At 54.9% G+C, this 20,936-nt stretch overlaps 1 protein-coding gene across 4 annotated transcripts in view; it reads left to right on the top strand.

Moving 5' to 3' along the window:
- RAB11FIP4 (RAB11 family interacting protein 4) overlaps nt 1-16,781 on the top strand; it is a 116,237-nt gene extending 99,456 nt beyond the window's left edge. For all 4 annotated transcript variants that reach the window (XM_055318602.1, XM_055318612.1, XM_055318628.1 and 1 more), the window contains 11 exons: nt 1,562-1,756; nt 2,300-2,434; nt 2,802-2,837; nt 3,901-4,000; nt 4,287-4,390; nt 5,538-5,678; nt 7,111-7,192; nt 7,871-8,008; nt 8,109-8,267; nt 9,425-9,568; nt 10,928-16,781. In XM_055318602.1, coding sequence (XP_055174577.1) covers nt 1,562-1,756; nt 2,300-2,434; nt 2,802-2,837; nt 3,901-4,000; nt 4,287-4,390; nt 5,538-5,678; nt 7,111-7,192; nt 7,871-8,008; nt 8,109-8,267; nt 9,425-9,568; nt 10,928-11,044 — 1,351 coding nt within the window. In that variant the 3' untranslated portion in view covers nt 11,045-16,781. The remainder of the gene's footprint in view (nt 1-1,561; nt 1,757-2,299; nt 2,435-2,801; nt 2,838-3,900; nt 4,001-4,286; nt 4,391-5,537; nt 5,679-7,110; nt 7,193-7,870; nt 8,009-8,108; nt 8,268-9,424; nt 9,569-10,927) is intronic.
- The last annotated feature ends 4,155 nt before the right edge of the window (nt 16,782-20,936 follow it).

Genomic DNA, 20,936 nt, shown 5'->3' with positions numbered 1-20,936 from the left:
TGTCAGTTTGACCATATGAAATTGTCAATTTTTAATCATTTTTTTGACCTTAAAAATATAATTTCCTATACATTTTCTCAGTGTAGGGCTTCTCAGACTCCAGGGCCTCTGGAAGTCCAGCTGTTCTCAGTGGGGTCTTTGGAGTTGTTCATCCGGGTGTGTCTTGGGAGCAGTCTGTGAGTGATACTACAACTAGCCACCAAGGACAGCTGGTCAGGGACCACAGACCTGTTAACCCTCTGGCTCACCATTTTGCCACTTGGTCATTCACATTGTGTTTTGGGGACCCATCACCAAGAGGCACCCAGCAGGGCTGGCTTGTAGTAAAATGTGTAGGAGAAAGAGCTGAGGGGTATGATGAATTCCACCCAAGGCTCTAAGGAACCTGAGGACAAATAAGTAAGTTTAAAAACAAAGCAAAACACAGGGTGGAAGTACCAGGAGGGTGCTCTCTTGTGCCCTATCATCAACACTCTGATTTTCAGATAGAGACTGGGATCCCTCAAGGGCATAGTTTGAGAATTACTGCCTTAACTGGTTCCCTGCTTCTTGCCACCTGGCCAGGTGGCCCAGCTGGGAGTGTGGAGGCTTAGTAGTTCAGAAAAACCAACATTTATGAGTGACACCATGCAGACACGACCTCACGACAACTAAAGGGAAGATCTGTTTTGGCAGGTGATGAGCTATGCTTCCTTCTCAGGCTGCAGGCCGGGTCAGCCAGCCCCTGACACAGTCACAGGTCATACCGCAGGGGCCCCCGAGAGAGGCCTAGGCTCTCTGACCCACATTCTTTGTAGAGAGGCTTTTCTGGACTAGAAGTCCCCTCTGTAAATCAGGAGAAGCGCCTCACCTGGCAGCTCGCTGTTATTTATTTTAAAACTTCATTTCTTATTAGAGTCCCAGCCAATTAAACAGAATGTGAGAAAGGTAGAAAAATGGGGAGGATGGAGGGGAATAACCAACCTGCTATAATCCCACCACCCAGACCCCAGCCCTGCCACCACGGAAATATTTTCATGCCCTACTTTTCTTATCCTGTAGACCCCTTTTACTTTCTATAACTTAAGTTTTCACATGTAACTTTTAATTCGTACTGATTTTCCCATAGGATTGCTAGTATTTTTTTTTTACAGACCTTTCAACATTTCGATAATCCATAATATGATCATTTTATTTCCTAATCCATGTTATAATTTTGCGACTGTAATTTGATCACTTAATTTGCTAGTATTAGCAATGTAGAATATATAATCTTATATTCGTAAGTTATTATGATTTATGGTGAGTTAATGCAGGGAAACCATTAGGTGCTAAGCGGTGCTTTGCTGCTCTAGAGAATCGTTGGTTTGGACATCTCTCGTGTAGGAACCGTTTCTGTGGCAAAAGGTTTCCCTTAGCTTGAGGTCCCCAAAGTGTACTCACCAGGTCAGGAAGTGCAAACTCAACTAGGCTTCTGATCTCTGGCACCGACTGACCTCCAGGAAGGCTGGCTGGTCTTGCCAGTACGAGCTGTGAACGAGGCTGCGTTAACGGCCGCCTTCTCTCCTCCTCTGACACCCAGGTCCCAGGGCCACGCTCCATCCATGACCACGTCAGACCTCTCCACACACTCCACCACCTCGCTTATCAGCAACGAGGAGCAGTTTGAAGACTATGGGGAGGGGGACGATGTGGACTGTGCCCCCAGCAGCCCCTGCCCCGATGACGAGACCAGGACCAATGTCTACTCAGACCTGGGATCTTCAGTGTCTTCCAGGTGGCTCCGTGGTCTTGAATGGCATTTGGGGTACAAGGAAAAGTGGTGGAACCAACCGAAGCTCATCCTGGGGTGGGGGTTCAGAGGGCGGAGTCCTCAGCTACATGGGTTCTGCTCCAGGGGTTTGGGGGTGCTGCCTCGGCACTCTGGTCGGGGTCTAGAATTTTTTATCTCTCCTCCTATCTTGAGGAAGAATCAGAATTAACCCACGTGGGGGGCTGCAGACTCTGGGGTCTTCATTGTCTTGCTCCCTAGCACCTTGGTGTTGAAGGGTCCTTCCAGGTGACCTACAGACCTAGTCATGACTTACTCTGCCATTAGCTTTCAGCTGCTGTATCTGTGAAATGGGTACTGTTCATTGGCTTATTCTCTGAGGGTTTTGAGGGAGGGAAGATCTGTTGCTGTGTTTCTACTTCATCTGCCCCTAAATGCACGTACAAAAGGTTCACGTGTATTGCAGAATCTTGTAAAACAAGCTCAGCAGGATGGAGTAGGGCACCAGACTGGAGAGCAGGAGGTGATTTCTTTTCTCTCCTCAATCAGTGCGGGGCAGACCCCAAGGAAAATGCGGCACACCTACAACAGTGAATTGCTGGATGTTTACTGCTCTCAGTGTTGCAAGAAAATCAACCTGCTGAATGACTTGGAAGCCCGGCTGAAAAACCTGAAGGCCAACAGGTGAGTCCCCAAGACCCAGCAGAGGGATGGGAGACCAGGGCTAGGTGGGGCGGGGGGTACCCAGAAGAGGAAGCTGCAGGCGAGGTGGCCCCACTCTGTCGTGGCAAGTGAGAGCACTGTCAGAGTGGGATTGATCCCGGGGAGCTTGCATTTTTCTGCAGTGGGAAAATCAAGGTGCTTCTACTCAGGGCCAAGCTGATTACTTGGGACTTCTACTCAGGGCCCACCAGCAGTGGGTGGGACAAAGCTCCATGGTGCACTCAGGTCTCTTGCAGCCACAGCAGAGTAAGGAGTGTACTGGAGCCTCCTCTGTTCAATGACTGTCCTTTCTCACTCTCTCTCTCTCTCTCTCTCTCTCTCTCTCTAGCCCTAACCGGAAGATCTCTAGCACAGCCTTCGGACGGTAAGGCACCCCCTTGGGGGAATGAAGAATCCCACAAGTGCAGGCAGAGCAGCCAGATGAGGTCTACTTCTGAAAAAGAAGGGCCAGGAGCAGTTGGCCTCGCCCAAGCCCCTGGCTGTTTCAGCTTCAGGCAGGCACACCTGGGACACCCAGGGAGACACAGCCCATCTCATGGCTGTGGGGCCGCTCCCTGCTCTCTGGGACTAGCAGCTGTACCAGTGCCTCCCGGGGTTCCTGCTGACTGAGGTTGGGTACGAGGGTGCCCCATTGGAGCTGGTCACTTGGCTCCAGGTTATATCCTGCACAGCTCACTTCCAAGGATCCCACCCTGGATCTCAGGATCCAGCTTCTCCTGTAGGCTGGCCTAGGTCTATGCCCAAGTGCCCAGGCCCTGGCTCAGGAGCAGAACTGGGACAGGACAGCCCGTTGGCAGACACATGGCTGCTGCCTGGCAGGGAGCAGGAAGTGGGAGCCTCTGGAGAATGGTAGCTGGGTTTTGCCTCTAGCAAGAGTTCCCTCAGCCAATGTTGGCCTGTTTGTAGACCCACCCAGCCAGCTGCCCTGCTGAGTCTGGGTGGGCCTCCTTCTCTCTGCCCCTTCCCAGGGTCCCCAGAGATGCAGGAGGAGCTGGTTTGCTGGAGGGGATTGAGTCTTGCTGGGAGGCCTGGAGAGGACCCCCTGCCAGCACTGTGGGGCCAGTCTGTCTTCACTGGGCAGGTTTACAGCTGGAGGGAGGTGGTCGGGGGGTTCATGTGCCCGCTCTGGTCACTGGGTAGTTACTGGCTAGAACAGTGGCATGAAGAGGGGTACTGAGCAGCAAGGCAGAGCTGTGATGGATTGGCCATATCTGCCAGGGCTCTGGAGGGGTATAGCAGCCCATCTACCATCCTGAACCAGATGATCTCTTGAGTTCAGAGGTCAGGCAACTCTCCTCCCCTGACTGGGTGAGGACAGCCTCCATGGCTGGGTTCCTAGTCCCCTGTCAGTGCATAGCCTGCTCTGGATCCCAGTTCCCAGAGGCCGGCCTCTATAGCCCTCCACCGCACCCCCCAACCCCTTTCAGGCAGCTCATGCATAGCAGCAACTTCAGTAGCAGCGATGGTAGCACCGAGGACCTGTTCCGAGACAGCATTGACTCTTGTGACAATGACATCACGGAGAAGGTGTGTCCTGGCTGGGCAGAGGTGGGGCTTGATGGGTACGTGCCCCTGGGGGTGGTGGGGAGTGTTTCAGCAGCTGTCTGGGGACCTGGGAGACGGAGACCGTCTTTGTCCCAGGAAGTGGGGATGGGTGGCCCTTATAATGTGAGCACACACACCCCTGCCCTCACCACCCTTCATGCACAGACACTTGGAGGGCCTGGCCGTCCATTCCACAGTTTCTGCTTCTCTCTCCTGTGAACTCAGAGGCCCCTTCACCCCCACCCCCACCTCTGCCTCCTGCTTGCAGGTGAGCTTCCTGGAAAAAAAGGTGACCGAACTAGAGAATGACAGCCTGACCAACGGAGACCTGAAGAGCAAACTGAAGCAGGAGAACACACAGCTGGTGCACAGGTTGGGGCCGGGGGGGGGGGGGGGGCTGGCTCGGCGGGGGGGGGGTGGAAGTTGGGGGAGAGCCTGGCTGTGACTGGGGAACAGATGGCAGTCTCTGTTGTAAGGACCCCTGAGAAAAGCAGGGGGTCGTCACCTACACGTCTTGCCCCTCCTCTCTAGATGCTGGGAGGCATCAGCCCCTTGCTACTTGGCCCTGCCCATGCAGGATGGCAGGGCGAACTGGTCTCTGGGAACTCAGAAATGGGCTGGAGCTTGACCTTGACCTCCAGGTCTGCAGCACCAGGGCAAGCCTAAAGGCAGGAGTCCCCTATTTCTCTGACTGACAATGATGATAGTCTGACCCCCCTTCTGGGGACAAGCTTCGTAGAGGGAGAGGCTGATGTGAGTCGGGGATTTGCACCTCTGCTAGTGAAAAGGTCCAGGCACTGCTGCCCCTCATTCTGACAGAGGCCCACTGACCACGACTGCTGTGAGGTAGTGTATGTAGAGTGTAGAGGTCCTCACGGGTTGGCATGAAACTCAGTAAACTGATCCCCACCCAGGGTCTGGTCCTCAACGTTATAGGGCCCAAGGATGGGTTCTGTTATGCACCCTAGAAAGTCAGCCTCCTGGAGGGACTATTACCTTGAAATGTGCCCTAGACTGATATGCCAGCTAGGCTGCTAGAAGGACCTGGCCCTTTCCTGGGTCTGGCACACTCTGGGTCACTATCCAAGGACTTGCCTGTTTCTGGAATCAAGGCTCCCATAGCTGAATTACTGGTCAGAGTGGTGGTGGCCAGGCAGGAGAGCGGAAGGAGAAGCCGAGGCCTGAGGACTGCTTCATGCAGCCATGGCAGGGCTTGCCATCCTTCCCTGTGCCTGGCCTGGGAATGCCACCTTCTCGGTGGAGCCCTGCTCCCCTCTGGACCAACCGCCAGGTCCTCCTGGCATGCTTGCCTGATCCACCTCTCCTTCCATGCTGGGGTGTCCCTAATTCATCTGTTGGTGAAGCTGCTGACCCACAGGCCTGGTGAACTTCCCACAGCCCGGCTATTGTTGAGCCAGGGTCTCAGGGCTGAGGGTTAGTAGTTGCAGCCAGGATTAGGGCAGGAAGACACCATCCATGAGAGCTGGCCCTGGACTGGCATGCGCACCCCTCTCCTCAGGGTGCATGAGCTGGAGGAGATGGTGAAAGATCAGGAGACCATGGCTGAGCAGGCCCTGGAGGAGGAGGCACGACGACACCGTGAAGCCTATAGCAAGCTGGAGAGAGAGAAGAGCACGGAGATCGAGCTGCTCAACACCAGGTGGGCCCCTGCCAGGGACGGCCTCCCCGCAGAGCCCTCTGCCCGCGGCTGCACCCTCCACTCCTAGTCCAGGCCTATGGGACAGGCACGGTCCCCATTGTATAGATGGAATGCTGAGCCCGGAGAAAAGCCCTCCGTTCTAACAGTTCTCCTCTTGATCCCTGAGCAGCTGAACACGTTTGCCAGGAAGTATATAACAGAATCATCGTAGTAGCATTGCTCATACTAGGTACACCTGGAAATAATACTCCTGTCTATCAACGAGAGAACAGGTGGAAGAACAGTGGGTCTAATGTCCAGGCTCGGGGCTCCCCCTGCTGTCAGATTCTCCCTAACCCTGAACACTTGGGTGTGTGGATCCTGGGTCCCCGGGACCAAGGTCAATGGAAAAGCAGGGCCTGGTTTCCTTTGGGCTTTTGGGCTGCAGGGATAGCTGTTGGAAGCTGAGGCCGGCAGAGAGAGGAGTATTGTCCTGGGAATCTGGGTTGGTCACCCTTCAGCTCCATGACTTTGGACCTACTGTGTCATTTCCTGGGCCCTACTTTCCCCATCTGTCATCCCTCCCTTCCTGCCCCGTCGAGTGACTGTGAGGGCAAGTGAGATGCTGCTATCAGAGTAATACGCACAGGTAAAAACCATGAAAAAGTCCCAGGACTGCCCTCACTACAGGCCAGGAAGGCCACCCGCAAGCTACCTCTCCCTGGCAGAGAGGACGGCTACCCCTGTGTTCCTGGGGAGCCCAGAGGGCAGTGGAGGTCAGGAGGCCATCGCTCTAGGAAGGAAGTGTTAAGTGCAAAGGAGAGGGAATGTTCTGTAGGAGTCAGTGGAGAAATGACCCTACACTATTCTGGTGCCACTGACAGCCCTCTCCTCTACCCTGCCCTCTCCTCGGGTCACTTAAGGCGACCTGGGTACCTGGGCTGTGTCTCCTCATGGAATCCGTTAGGACAGCATCCTGTGAACACTAACACAGAAGATTATGACCACCAGAACCAGTCCCCGTGGGTGTCAGAGGTGGCTGCCGGGAGAGAAAGCAAATATTGTCATTGGTTTACCAGTGTGAGTTCTAATAGGAGGGCCCAGCCACAGGAGCCACAGGAGGCTCTATTTAGCAGGAAAACCTCCCCTCTGTTGTTTGAGGCTCTTAGGATACGTGCAAAAAGAATCCCATGTTCTTATTCACAAATGAATGTTTCCTTTTATCAAAAACGTAAGGATGGTGATTCATTGTTTTTACCATTTTGCCTCGGATGACAGGAAGCTCAAAGCTGTGTTACCATCTGGAACAACTATTCATATTCTCTTGGCCTCTCGCTCTCTGTTGCTTTCTGGCATCTTTCCTCCTCCAGGCAGCAGAGGATCGCTGCAGATTGTCTGTCTATTGTAAGATCACCTCCATTGCTGACATTTTTGTCTTTCTCCTTCCCCCCAGAGTGCAGCAGCTAGAGGAGGAAAATGTGGAGCTCAGAACAACAGTGACCCGGCTCAAGGCACAGACAGAGAAGCTGGATGAGGTGAGCGGCAGGTCGCGGCATCTCTCAGACTTGGATCTGGAGCTGAATCCACAGAGAAGCATTTGTTGTCCACAAAGACCCTTAGTTGCTAGTTTCTGGAATTCTAATATTATTGCCCTAGGGGCGCCTTGGTGGCTCAGTAGGTTAAGCATCTGCCTTTAGCTCAGGTCATGATCTTGGGGTCCTGGGATCGAGTCCTGCATCCAGCTCCTTGCTCAGCGGGCAGTCTGCTTCTCCCTCTGCTCCTGCAAGTTTTTCCTCTCTCTCAAATAAAATAAATGAAATCACTTAAAAATTACCTTAAGAACAAAAAGCAATAAAATATGAATAGTAATTTGTCTTTCTATATTTCTGATTTTCCAAATTTTTCTTATTGTGAATATATTTTCTTATATAATGGAGGAAAACAATAATAAACCAAAGAGAAGGAGGTTAGCTTCCGTTTGGCTGCACCTGATTCAGGTTTCATCTGGCACCGCTGGAGGACTTCAGAGGCCTCACCTCTTTAGCCGTGTTTCTAGAATCACAAGGGACCTGGCTGCTTCCTTAAGCAGTGACTCAGAGGCCCCGTCCAGGGGGCTGGCTGGATTCCTAGCCCCACACCGGGTCCCGGGGCAGGGTGAGCCTCTCTGGGAGCTCTCCTCCCTGACTCGGTGCCCCCGGTGCCCCCGCCTCCAGGAGCGGCAGCGCATGTCCGACCGACTGGAGGACACGAGCCTGCGGCTCAAGGATGAGACGGATCTGTACAAGCGCGTGATGGACAAGCTGCGGCAGAACCGCCTTGAGTTCCAGAAGGAGCGGGAGGCGACGCAGGAGGTGGGTCCCCGGGCTGGGGGGTCGGGGGTGGGGGCACCAGGGCTTCGTCCCGCAGCTCTGCTCCCCCAGCCGTCCCCCAGCCCGCCTCTCTCCCATGCAGCTCATCGAGGACTTGCGGAAGGAGCTGGAGCACCTGCAGATGTTCAAGCTGGACTGCGAGCGGCCAGGCAGGGGTCGCAGCTCGTCCTCTGGCCTGGGCGAGTTCAATACCAGGGCCCGCGAGGTGGAGCTGGAGCATGAGGTCAAGCGGCTCAAGCAGGTAGGCCTCGGAGCCTCAGGCCCTGCAGGATGGGTCTCTGAGGGGCCGAGGGCTGGAGCACCGCCCTCCCACACGCAGTCCCGTCTGCTCCTGTCTGCTCCCCTCGACCGCCCTGACCATCGGGGCTGCTTGGCCCTACCTCCCTGCTCGGCAAGGTGGCCTGCCTGCCTCTAGGCCTCCAGGCCGCGTCTGCTGCGAGCCCCAGGGGCTCTCCTTGGAGGCCATGAGAAGAAATAGGCACCACTCTGCTGTCCTTGGTGATGGGCTGGCGAATGAGACCCCACCCCGCCCAGCTGCACAGCGCTGTCTCGCTGTGTTGGGTTCTCCCAGAAGCAGATCCCGAGCCCAAGGTTCCATTTCAGATGGTTCCCAGGAGCACTTCCATGACTGGGGAGCAGGATCAGGAGGGGCAGAGACCAAGCGGGGCAGTGATGGCAAGTGGAGCCCCCACTCAGCCTAGCCTGACCCCAGGGGGGCAGGAAACTGCTGTATAGATTATACCCCCGAGCTGGCTTCACCAGCATCCCACAGCAGTCCTAAAACCCCGGCTCTTTCTCATTCATGACAGGGCACACAAAGTCCAAGGTTTGAGCAATTAGGAGACTTTGGGCAAAAGCTAGCCCATGTTGCTGGCACATGGGGTCTGGGCAGGGCACCGTGGGGCCACCCATACTCAGGAGCAAAACTGTCCCTGGAAAGAGTTCTCCCAGAGCAGGATCCTGAACCTAGGTACAGGAGGAGCCCAGAGCCAGCCTGCCAGCCCAGGGACCCCAGAGCATCACTTGTATGGAGCACTGGTGTTGGAAAAGGAGCCATCCAGCGGGCAGGGTCCCCACATGGGACTTCAGGAGTTCCTCTGCTGGCTCACCCACCCTCAAGGAGGAAGGGATGGCCAGGAGCCCTGCCCCTATCTGGAAAGCTAGTGCTCCTGAGTGGGCCTGTAACTCCTCCTCAGGTCCCCAGGACCTCCCGAGACTGAGGCCTTCCCCCTGAGCCTGGTAGAGGCCACATCATTTCTGGGTATCTTGAGCTAGCCAAGACTCACGCCTGAGGGGAGGGTCCTGGTGGGAGTCAGGAGACTGTGAATGCCAAGAAGTGGGTTCTGGTGGGTTCTGGACACTTCTTGGGGCTGACACTGCCTTTGTCCCGTTCCACAGGAGAATCATAAGCTGCGAGATCAGAATGATGACTTGAATGGACAGATCTTGAGCCTCAGCCTCTATGAAGCAAAGAACCTCTTTGCCACCCAGACCAAAGCCCAGTCTCTGGCTGCAGAAATAGACACAGCCTCTCGCGATGAGGTAACGTGCCCACCCGTTCTTGCTCAGGAGCTTGGCCCTTCCTCTGTGAGCCACTTCCTATCCCCATGTGCTGTGATGAGAAGCCCCATGCTGCCCCGAGTGGAAAAAGCAGACCAGAGCCTGGTTCCTGAGAGTCCCCATCTGTAGCTCCCTGCAGCATGCTGAGCTGTGAGGGAACCTGGCTCTAGGTGGAGTTACATCGGCTCTGATTCCTTGCCTGTGCAGGGAGAAGCATGGGTTTGGGAACAGTGAAGTCTGAGTCTTAGCTCTGCCAGAAACATGCTAAACGGCCAGTTGACCAATACGTTTCCATCAACCTCTCCTAGTATAGGAGAGGCTGGAACTCACCTTCCTCCAGCCCACAGGGGGAAAGGCACTAGCATTCTTGAGCACTTGCTTGTAGTATATCTTCCGACACCTCAAAGGCTTTCTGGACACTTCCATGTCACAGATTGGGAAACTAGGACACAGGTCACCCAGCCCGTGGAGAGAGGACCCAGGTCTCCAGAACCAAAGTCCATTCCTTCTTTCCCACCAGGGTGTGGTTACAAAAGATCAGGCCTCCAAAATACCCTGGTTACATTTTAACATGAATCCTAAGAAGTCCCTTAACCCCTTAGTCTGGGCTTGGGATGCAGAGCTAAGAGCTAATCCCTAGTCTCAAAGGGATCAAGCCTGGGGCCAGAGCCAGCTTTTCAGGGACATCCTAAAGGACACGTCAGGATGGACCTGTGCTGGGGGGGTGGCAGGGATGGGGTGAGGAAGGGGCCATTTCAGGTAGAGGAAACAGCTAGAGGTAGCCTGGAGTCCCAGCTTAAGGCCCTGGGACTTTGGATGTCATTTTTTTTTTAAGATTTTATTTATATTTATTTATATTTATTTATCTATCTATTTATTTATTTACTTATTTATCTATTTATCTATCTATTTATTTATGAGAGCCAGAGACACAGGCAGAGGGAGAAGCAGGCTCCCTGCGGGGAGCCCGATGCAGGACTCCATCCCAGGACCTGGGGATTATGGCCTGAGCCAAAGGCAGACACTGAACCACTGAGCCACCCAGGTGCCCCTGGAAGTCGTTCTTGACTGTAAATGTCTTTGGCCAGTGTTCTCAGCCTGTACCAAGTAATTGCTCACGCTTGGGTCACTCCACAGACCAATTCTGATCCCTGGGGGTGGGGCGTGGGCATCTGCAGAGCCCACACCTTTGGTGTGTATTCTTACTGCTTTTGCTTGTTTCTGGCCCCTGAGTGCTGAGGCTGGCCTTGGGGCTGCCTTGCCCAGAGTCTCCTTAGCCCCTCTGTCGTGGGGTACTGGGTCGCTGCTGAGCCTCTGACCTGCCTCTCCTGTTCCCTCCAGCTCATGGAAGCCCTAAAGGAACAGGAGGAGATCAACTTCCGACTGAGGCAGTACATGGACAAGATTATCCTGGCCATCCTGGACCACAACCCCTCCATCCTTGAGATCAAACACTGAGATAAGGGCTGGCTGCGGCACGGCCTCAGGGACCCTCAGACCCCCAGACCTGCCTGAGGATGTGGCCCCAGCCGGGCCTCACACACACACCGGAAATGTATCTCTGGCCACCCTGTCCTGTGTGCCGGTGTGTATGCGGGGAAGCCGTGCACACAGCAAGGGCTGAACGTGGGGCCATGGCCGTGGAGGACCTCTGTGCGGTCACTATCCGTGCATTCTGTGGTCCCTGTGCAAGGACAGACAGTACTGGTGGTGGGAAGGACAGGGTCTGCTATCAGGAGCTGCTGTGATCATGAGAACTGGAAGATTGTGTTTCAGATACTGGATAAAAATGATTCTACCTCTGGGGATAAGGATTAAATCACGCGCTAGTGAGACAGGCTCTTTCACCCCACCGCTGTTCCCTCTGGGAGTGGGAGCAGATTGATGATTTTTTCTAGGAGCTGGAATGCCCAACAGCTGCATCCTCCCCAACCTCTTCGGCCACCTCTGAAGCCTAGGTGCTCAGGCTCTGAAAGGAGGAAGGACCCTCCCAGAGCCCCTCCCAGGCTGGCAGCCCCCTGTGATGCTTGTGCTCTATGTGTCCAAAGGACTCGGGCCTACAGAGGAGCTGATGTGGGACGACCTTCGTTCTAAGGGTTCTTGGCATTTTGAGAGTTCCCCGTACACTTCCCCATCCCTACTTCACCTACCTCTTTCTGTTTGATTTTTAAGACCGTGAAAAATAAGCAGCACTTCACTTGGGTGTACAATGAAGGGATTAAAAGGAAGGAGACGGGCTGGGGGCCAAGGGTGTCTCAAGCACGTATTGGCGTCGGGCATCCAAAGACTTGCTTTTCAGGGAGGACCGTGCTCCCATCCCTGTTCCGTCTCCTTCCCTCTGGCTACATTTTTCCAGGAGCCCGCAGGTACTGGTGGGCTGGGAGTGGGCCCTGCTTTCCAACTCCTGTTCTCCACGTGGCCTGGGGACAGCAGGCCTCAGCCTATGATTTTTGGATTCTGAGCTCTGGGCTTGCCTCAGCTGGATAGCAAGGTCCCCGCGTTCCAGCCCCGTTCAAAAACACTCTTGCATTCCGATCTCTGCCAGGAGAGGGGTGCTGGCGAGAGACACAGTTGGGGTCAGACATTTTAGGGAAACCTTAGTCTTCCATCCTCCTGACATGTGCTGGAAAGGCACACTCTGGATTTTTAATGTGATCTTTTGTTCTAGGCAGCTGGGAGTAGATATGGTACTTTGAGTTTTACTTTGAGTTTGTCTCAGTTGTATATGGCTTGTCATTCATTTCTTTAGTCCAAACATGTATGAACTACGTGTAGATAAATATGAATGGTCTTATATCTCTCCCCCACCCCCGCTGCAGTTTCGTGTTGTCTTCAGCAACTCTAGTATAAAAAGGAAGGTTTAGGCATGTTGGGGAGGGGCATGGAAGGGTGTGCACAGAGAAGAGAGGGCAGGAGAGGGTGAGAAGGGGCTTGGGGTCTTGGGTATGTATGTACCCTGTTCACAAAGGTAGGGATTGGCCAGGACCGATCTTCGTTCCATTCCACTCAACTTCTGCTTTTGTTGGCTTGTGTGATTTCTGCTTAAGCATATGTTTGGGATTTGTTCCATGCTACAGATAATGGGGCTGCCTTGGTCTGATCCAGGACTTTGGGGCCACCTACCCCAGGAAGACTAGGGCAAGGGATCAGTCTTCTAAGAGTCTCTCAAGCCCCTAGGATGCTGGTCCCCTTGGGCTCTTCCAGGGGTCTGAGGAGCAGCAGTAGAAAGAAGGCCAAGAGGAGTGGATTTCTTGAGAATATGCTAATAGTAGAGAATGGTCCCGAATTGAAGGGAAAGAAGGACCTATCATGACTTGGCTTTGGTCTGGATTTTACTTTGGAAGGAGTCCTACAGAGGCCAGCCAGATCAAGGTCCTCAAGGTCCATGGGGGACTAGCCCCAGGGGTGAACATTTTATACATAAAACTTTATATGCCCTTTAGCTGCACTGGTATGGAATTCCAGAGAAGGTCCCAGAGGCCTGGGTTACACAGTCCCTATGTGGGAGGGAGTTTCTGCTTTGTTGCAGAGGGACGGAAAAGGTGGGCTGACAATGTTTTGCTGCCTCCTTCGTGAAGGGGGCACCACAGGACCAGCCTCCCTGAGGAAGCCGGAGTCTGAACCGCCCCAAGGGGACCTGGTGCTGTGCATGGGGTCTCTGGAAGACCCCCGACTTTAAAATGAGGCCTGGGTTACATGGACTTTGTCTCAAGTTAAATCCAACTTTCTGTAGCCAAAATCATCTTCTAAAACCTAGGCTAACTGGCTTTTAAAGTGTCTTTAGCTGCCCTTCCATGCAGGAAAGCAAGCCCTAACGGAGGCACATGGCCCCAGGGCCCCAGCCCCATGGCCCCAGCAGGGGTTCCAGAGCGCCCTAACTCTGGGGGCAGGTGGGGCTGACCCCGCCCCCGCCCCCCCAGTGCTTCCCCCTCCTCTGTGTGTTGTCCGCGTGAAAGTTCTGCACTTGCCCCTCGGCCCTGGAGCCGCTGGGTTGGACACACGACGCCCGGCTCCCTGTGCATTCCGGCAAACGGAAGCTAACCCCCAGTAGAAGTTACGTTCCACGCAATGCTTGGGACACGTTCAAAATGGGGAGATTTTAAAATTCTGCCACCTGGGCCGAATCCCCAGAGGTTCTGATGCCAGTGGTGTGGGGGCGCGGCCCAGGTATTTGGAAAGGTTAAAGAGCTCCCCAGGTGATTATAATTTAACTGGGTGCCTGGGTAGGGGGGATGCGCTTTGTGTTTTGTTTTTGCTGAACCTGGCAACTCTACCAAGTAGGGATTCGTAGTAACTCTTCCGAGGTTTAGGGGGGTTTCGGGGGCACAGGAAGGGGGGTTCTGCAACAGACCCAACGTCTTAACACAGCACTCGGCCATCCTTATATCCAACTGGAAGGCAAAAAAAATTTGCAGAATCAGTGAGTGAGCTTTGGTCAAGTCAGACAAATTATTTTTTGAGTTGGTAGATTCTTTGAGACTTGTCAGAGGGAGATTCCTTTATTTTTACTTTATTTCTGACTTACTGCAAACCTCTTACAGAGCCCAAGAACCTCCCAAAGCACTTGGACCTGAAACAGTGGTTTTCAGCTTGGGCTGTGCATCGGGATAACCAGCATTGGGAACTGTGCTGACTGGGCCGAACTGCCGGCTGCCCGGCCCCAAGATTCCAATTTAATCAGTGTGGGGGTAGCCCAGGCATCCAGATGTTCAGAGAGCTCCCCGGGTCATGCTGATGTGTAGCCCAAGGTTGAGACTGGAAGGTTGCTAGTCAGGGGTAGAGGAAATGGGTGGAACTGCCCGTCTGATTTGTAACCCAGGTTCTACCTTAACGGTGGGGTGTCAGTGGCTTTGAAGGGTAGTGAGAAGTGGGTGGATCCCTCACCCCGGATGGGAGGCCAGGTGTCTTCAGGAACTGCTGTATCTAGCTGTTCTCACCAGCCTGGGGGTTAACCGACCTAAGTGGGCCTATTCTGGAGCCGGAGTGGAACAGAGTCAAGGGTCAGGGATGGGTTGTCCCCCTGAAAGCAGCCCCAGAAACAGTCATTTACTTGCACGGCTGAGCAGGAGGGGACACTGGCTTTTTGGGTTTTGTCTCTGACTGGTTTTCAGGCTGGGTGGATGAGTATCACCCCCCGCTCCTCCACTGTTAGTAGCCAAACCAGCATCCCCCTCCATGTCCTGGAGGCTTCGGGCACTAGTCTGCTGGCAAGTCTGGTTCCTGCCCCAGTCAGGTCCTGGTGGTCAGGAGGGCACAGTGTAGGTGTTTTTGTTTCAATGAGGAACTTAATAACCAGCAGGGGCCAGTGGGGCATGGTGGCTCAGGAAGAAATTAAGCCCACTTTTTGTGCTCTTGGGTATGTGTGTTCAATGCATTAGCAGATTTAAACCCAAAAGCAGGGTAAGTTTGGGGATGGTCACCATGCTGAGGAAAGGATCTGTTTGGCTGGCAGATCCATAGCGACTCTTTTAAAAAGAGCTAAAGAGGGTTTTAGGTTGAGTGTCGGCATCCTCACTGGTGTTCCCCCTTTGGGACTAGGGCAGCCCCTGTAGGGTGATGCTTCAGGCTGATGGAGACAGATCGGCCTGCTGAGGGACCATGTACCCCCAGGTGACAAGCAATTTCCTTCCCCCCCGCTGACCTTAGGGACCTTCTGGGCCTGCCCTACCCACACAGCAGAACAGCTCCAAGACCCTTCTGCCACTCTCTGCTGCCTACATGAGAAAATCAGCTGTCCTCTGGAAAGGTTTCTAAAAGTATAGACCCTGGTGAAGTGTGATGCTATAGGATGTCGGTACCCCTGTCTCATAGGCTCCTTCTCTGTCTCTGTGGCTGTAAGGGAGGGCTGTCTGCCCCGAGCAGGAGGGTGGCTGAGAATGGGATCCCAGGGCCACCCTGTGCAGGATGTGAGTGCTGTTGCCTGGGGTGGGGACTGGGCTTCCTGCCGGGCCCCTGGGTGGGGGTTGGGGGGACTGCACCTCCTGCCAGGCCCCTCTGCTTTGCTGTGCTGCACAGGCCGTGTTTTGTCCGCATGGTTTGGGGTCATTGTCCTTGTGCCTTTTTTCTTCCCTGTCTCCACTGTACAGGATTCTCCACGCCCCCCACTGCCCCTTTTCTATATCCTCTCGTTCACCCCGGTCCTCTCGGAGCCCCGTAAGTGTGTACATAGCGTCCCACTTGGTGTCCGCGTGCATCTAGCATGCCCTCCTCCACGCCGGGTGTGCTCCCAGGCCAGGCCTCCCAGCACATTTATCCACTTGGAGAGGCTCTGCCTCCCGCTCCTCGCTCAGCCTCGCAGACTTGATAACTTTGTACAGAACTCTTTTCATTATGGTCTTAAGCTTGGAGGGCTCGGTCCCACTTAGCCCCTCATCTAGCCTGCAGCTAGTTTAGAAGCCTTGCACACCAGAAAAGGGTAACTTTTGTGTCAAGCACCTTCTCCCACACACCTCTTCCTGTATTGGGGTCAACATTTCTAGAAAGCAGAGTGCACCTTCCTAACCATGGGCCCCCGGGCCGGGCCGTGCGGGGCCGTGCGGGGTCTGCAGCAGCGCCCCAGGCCCTAGAGCAGTGCGGCTCCCCGCACTTGGCACAGGGCTGCTTCAGGGCCACCACCATCCGGTGTCTCGAATGGCTTTGGACTCCAGGTGGGAAGAAAGAAGAGGCTGCTTGCTGCTCCCCCCGGCCCGCCCATCGTTAACAACTGCGGAGCTCTTCCTCCTCCGCCCAAGGTGCTCAGACCCGAGTGCCATTAACTCCCGGACTGCTGACTGGCCTGCCCTGGGACCAGCGTTGTTGAGGACTCGCCTTGGCTCCCTTTGTCCCAGCTCTTCCTGCTGTCTTGGCTGGATCCCCCCGGGGGCCAGATGGGATAAGCTGTGCATGTGGCCTCCTGGCCAAGGGTTGGTTGGTTGGTTGGTTAGATGGCTTTGACTCCGTGGGATTCCGTTTGAGTCTTCCCCCAGGAGCCTCCATCTGGAAGCAGGCTTAACTTTGGGGCTGGGGTGAGCCCTCCACCTCCAGGCCCTAGGGGGGGGAGGAAGGGATGAGGCCCAAAGCTGTGTCCCAGGGCCTCAAGCGCTCTGCCTCCTACCTGCTTCTAGCCAAAAAGGAGCAGGCTCTCAGAGGCAGACTCCTTCAGGAACTCTAATGTACAGACCAAGGTGTAAATAAACAGTTTGCTTTTCTTGCCTGACTTGATGATGAATTTCTGTGGCTGGGGGAGGGAGGGTAGAAGAGGTGAGACCTGGTTCCAGGGCTCCTGGGGGACAGACAGTTGTCTCCAGGGCCTGGGTGGCTGGTACTGCCCTCCAGGTGCAGGGCACAGCAGGGGGGTCACCCCACAGACTCTCTTTTTGGCCAGCTCTCCCTAGGAGAGGAGCTGTGGATCCCAGAAGCCCCCCTAACACCACCAGGTCACCCACAGGGCTGTGACATTCAGAAACTTTGTCTTTGCTCCAGCCATATTCCCTTTCCCAGCAAGGGCCCCCCAGGGGTCTCAGCTTGCTCTGGTCACTGTAATGGGGATCCACTGCCATCTTCCTCCATGTCTGCGACCCTGACTCCCCTGGGTCTCACACCCAAGTCCTCCCCCTCAACCTTGGTTTCAGATCCACCTGATGGCACAAGTCCTGCAAAGCCCTAGAGCATCAAGGTGACGCCAGGTTGAGTGGCCCAGACCCCCAGATTTCTGCCCTCTCTCTGGGAGTCCAGGTGTGGGGAAGGGATTCACAGCTTCCCCAGGCCCAGCACCTGGAGATGGCCCAGACCCTCAGGACAGGCAGGACCAGGTCCCCACCCCCCACCCCCCACCAACTCAGTGGATTGATGTGGCCTTGCCCGGACATCACTTCCCGATGCTGGGAACTTGCTGTCCTGGATGTCTGTTCCCTTCAGCTTTCTAATGTGCCTTTTTCCTTCCTGACTTGAGTTGCCAGATCAAGTGAATGAAAATACAGGATGCGCAATTTAATTCTGACTTTCAGATAATTTTTCAGTGTAAATATGTCCCACGCAAAACTTAAAGATTATTCATTGCCTATCTGAAATTCAAATTTAACTGGGCATCTTGCATTTTATCTGGCAACCCTATTCTCAACCCTTTCCAGGACCCTCCTGCTGCCACAGGCAGGTTTCTCTAGGTCCGGAGCACTTGCCTTGTGCCCAGTTTCAGAAACAGATGTCTTCTTAGTTTGCCACTACTTTTTTTTGAGCCTGGTTCTGCCTTCCCCACCCAGCCATCCACAAGCAACCACTGGCCTCTCCAGGAGCTGCTAGCCCCCTCGTGGCTTTGTCTTCACACAGCCATCTTCTCTCTGTGTATCTCTGTCCAAATGTCACCGTTATACAGACACCAGACCTTGGATTAGGGTCCATCCTGACCCAGGATGACCTCGTCTTAACTTGCTTATATCTGCAAACATCCTATTTCCTAACAAGGCTACATTCACAGGTACCAGGGCTTAAGCCTTCCACATCTTTTAGGGGGACACGATTCAACTCAGTTTGCCATTCTGGAGAGAGGTGGAAGCAAGCACTGCTGTGTGTATAGGTCTTGCCCTCCGTGCAGGTTCATTCCCTGCTCACCCGTCTTGGAGAGCCATTCCTGAGTCTTCGCGGTTTCAGACGACGTCGTCCCTACGCCCCCTAGAGGTCACACAGTTCCTGCAAAGGGTTCATTGCCAGATCCCAAACTCACTAGGCCCTTACATTTAGAGCCTTTTATTTCTTTTTTTGTTTATTTTTAAAGATTTTATTTGTTCACTAGCGAGAGAGAGAGAGCAAGAGCATGAGCAGGGGGGAGGGGCAGAGGGAAGGGGAGAAGCAGACTCCTGGCTGGGAGCCCAACATGGGGCTCCATCCCAGGACCTAGAGATCATGAACCTGAGCTGAAGGCAGACATCCAACCATCTGAGCCACCCAGGAACCCCCAATTAGAGCCTTTTAGAGTGGTCTGGGCCCAGGCCAAAGTCTCCTGAGTAGGTAAAAAAATGTCTGGGTCTGAAATCACTCAATCAACCAATTTAATCTACTGAGCGCCACTGTGTGTGCCAAGCTCTGTGTTAGGCACTGGGGTTGGTACAGAAAAGACAGCAGAGGCTTATGTCCTCCTCAGGGAAGGAGAGCCACAGCTGACTCCAGGTGATGAGCAGCATTGTGGGAAAGCTCTGGGGGGCTGGCGGACTGCAGGAGCGAGGTGCAAGGAAATTGAGGTCAGTTGGGGATCAGGGACAGCTTTCCCGAGGAGGGGTTATTTCAGGGGAACCCTGGAGGACTGGAGGACCTCCAGGGGGAGGCCGCTAGAAAGCACAGCCCTTTCAGGGTACTCTGGCTTGGAGGGGGGACTGGTGAGGTGATGCAAAGCCTGGCGGGCCAAGGGAAGACCTCGTGTTCATCCGTGAAGCAATGGTTTCATCAGCGCCTAATAGATGCATGGTGTAAGGCTAGGTGTGGAGTTTTGACACTGAGCAAAACAGATCAGCTCCTCCCCCTCGTGGCACAGGCTGCCTCTGGAACGTGAGAATGGGAGGTTCTCAATCCTGGCTGCATATTTGAATAACCTGGGGGGGGGGCGGTGAAAACCTCAGGGATATAGGCCCCAGCCCAGCAGTTTGGAATCAGGTGGTAAGGGGCGGGCTGGACACGAGGGTTTTTCCAAAGCCCCTCGGGTCATTCTAGAGTGTAGGCGGGTGTGACCGTCACTGGTGTGTAATCCTCGCAGAGATCATTTGAGGAGTCCACCGAAGCCAGCAGGAGGCGGAGGCCAGGTGAGGGAGACCGGGAGGACCCAGGGAGGGAACAGCAGGTGCAGAGGCCTAGTGGGGGGAGAGCAGGGCTGGGAAGGATCTTAAGCCAGCGAGCGGCGGCGCCGGGCTAGGCCGCAGCCTGAGAGGAGGTGAGAGAAGGCAGCGGGACTCAGGGAGGATCTGGGGATCTGCGGCGTTTGTGGTTTGTTTGCTGAGTGGGATGAGGATTTGGAACTGCCAGTGGTCAGGGGTCCTCTGGGCAAGGGAGCCGGGCTTCTCACAGCCTCGCGGGGAGGGTCTACTCCAGCCCGCCTGTCTCCAGGAAACGACTAAGCTATTGGCGAAGGCGGGCAAAGCTACCCCCGCAGGCAGCTCCTGGCTTTCAGGCCCGCGAGGGGGTCCCCTGGGGGAGGACGGGGGCGGCCCCCCCCCAGGTGCAGCACCAGCCACTGCCGCCGGCCCGGAAACCCGTGGCCGGCAGGGGGCGCTCGCTGCAGGACGAGGCGCGTTCTCCTCGGGTCAGGCCCCTGGCTGCGAGTCCTCTGATTCTCCAGCCCTGGGGAGGCGGGATTTGGCACCACCCCTCCCCTGTCACTGTGCCTAAGGCAGTGCGTGGCCTGCAGGAGGCAACCGCGAGGTAGTTCCTGTTGGCTTCCACGTACGTAGGCCTTACCCTGTGCTGGTGCTTGGTGTGCCCTGGGTCATTTGATCCTCACAACCACCACGGGGTGGGTGGCAGTGTTATCCCCATTTTACAGATGAGGAAACTGAGCCACTACAGGTGACCCAACTCACCACAAGTCACCCAGGATTCACACCCAGGCAACTGATTAGGGGTACAGTCATCCCAAGCAGGAGTCATGACTAGCCCAAGGAGGTAGTTGCTCAGAGCAGGGAGGCGTCTCTTCAGGGAGAGGCTTCAGGGACAAAGGAGGACACGTGTGGAGCCCTGGACCCTGAGCCAGCTCTCCGTGAGCGGAGCAGCTCTGAGGAGCACTGTGGGAGGAGTGTGTGGAGGCGGGAAACTTGTATGCCCTAGGATGGTTGTTTCCCTGCAGCTCAGCCTGGCTAGCCAGGCTCTACCTCACAGTAGGCTGAGGGTCACAACTGCAAGCCCCCCCTGGGGCAAGGTTATGGCCAGGAAGGCCAGAGCCAGCTTCAAACCAGTCCTTCCAAAAGATAACCAAATGGCTGGGCTGGGTCTGCAGGAAGTTCCCCTCACTCTCCTGCCATCCCCAGTTTGGCCCTGGCTTTCACTCCAAGCTCTTTGACATTGGGTTCTGATTTGGGCTCCATTGATGTGGTCTCTGGGTTTAAAAAAAGGAAAAATGCTAGAGCTCCTGAAAGGCCCAAACTTAGAGGGTGAGGGTGCTGAAGTCTGAGCATGCTTTCTCCAGCCTGTTTGACAGCACTAAGCCTGGGGGAACCTGTGATCCTCAACCCCAGCATTCTAGCCCACCTGGCCCCTCTGCCCCACTTGGCTTTCCCAGTTTATCCAGTCCAGTAGGTCACCCCCAGACCAAGTGCAGGCATCAGTTGATCCCTGGCATTGTCTGGGCCAGACCTCGGTACTCTGGCTTGCAGTTGTGAGTAGGAGCATGTTC

Source organism: Nyctereutes procyonoides, unplaced genomic scaffold (assembly GCF_905146905.1).
Source record: "Nyctereutes procyonoides isolate TBG_1078 unplaced genomic scaffold, NYPRO_anot_genome, whole genome shotgun sequence".
Classification (NCBI taxonomy): Eukaryota; Metazoa; Chordata; class Mammalia; order Carnivora; family Canidae; genus Nyctereutes; species Nyctereutes procyonoides.
The sequence above is the reverse complement of the archived record's forward strand: the minus strand, read 5'-3'. Positions and strand labels throughout refer to the sequence as shown.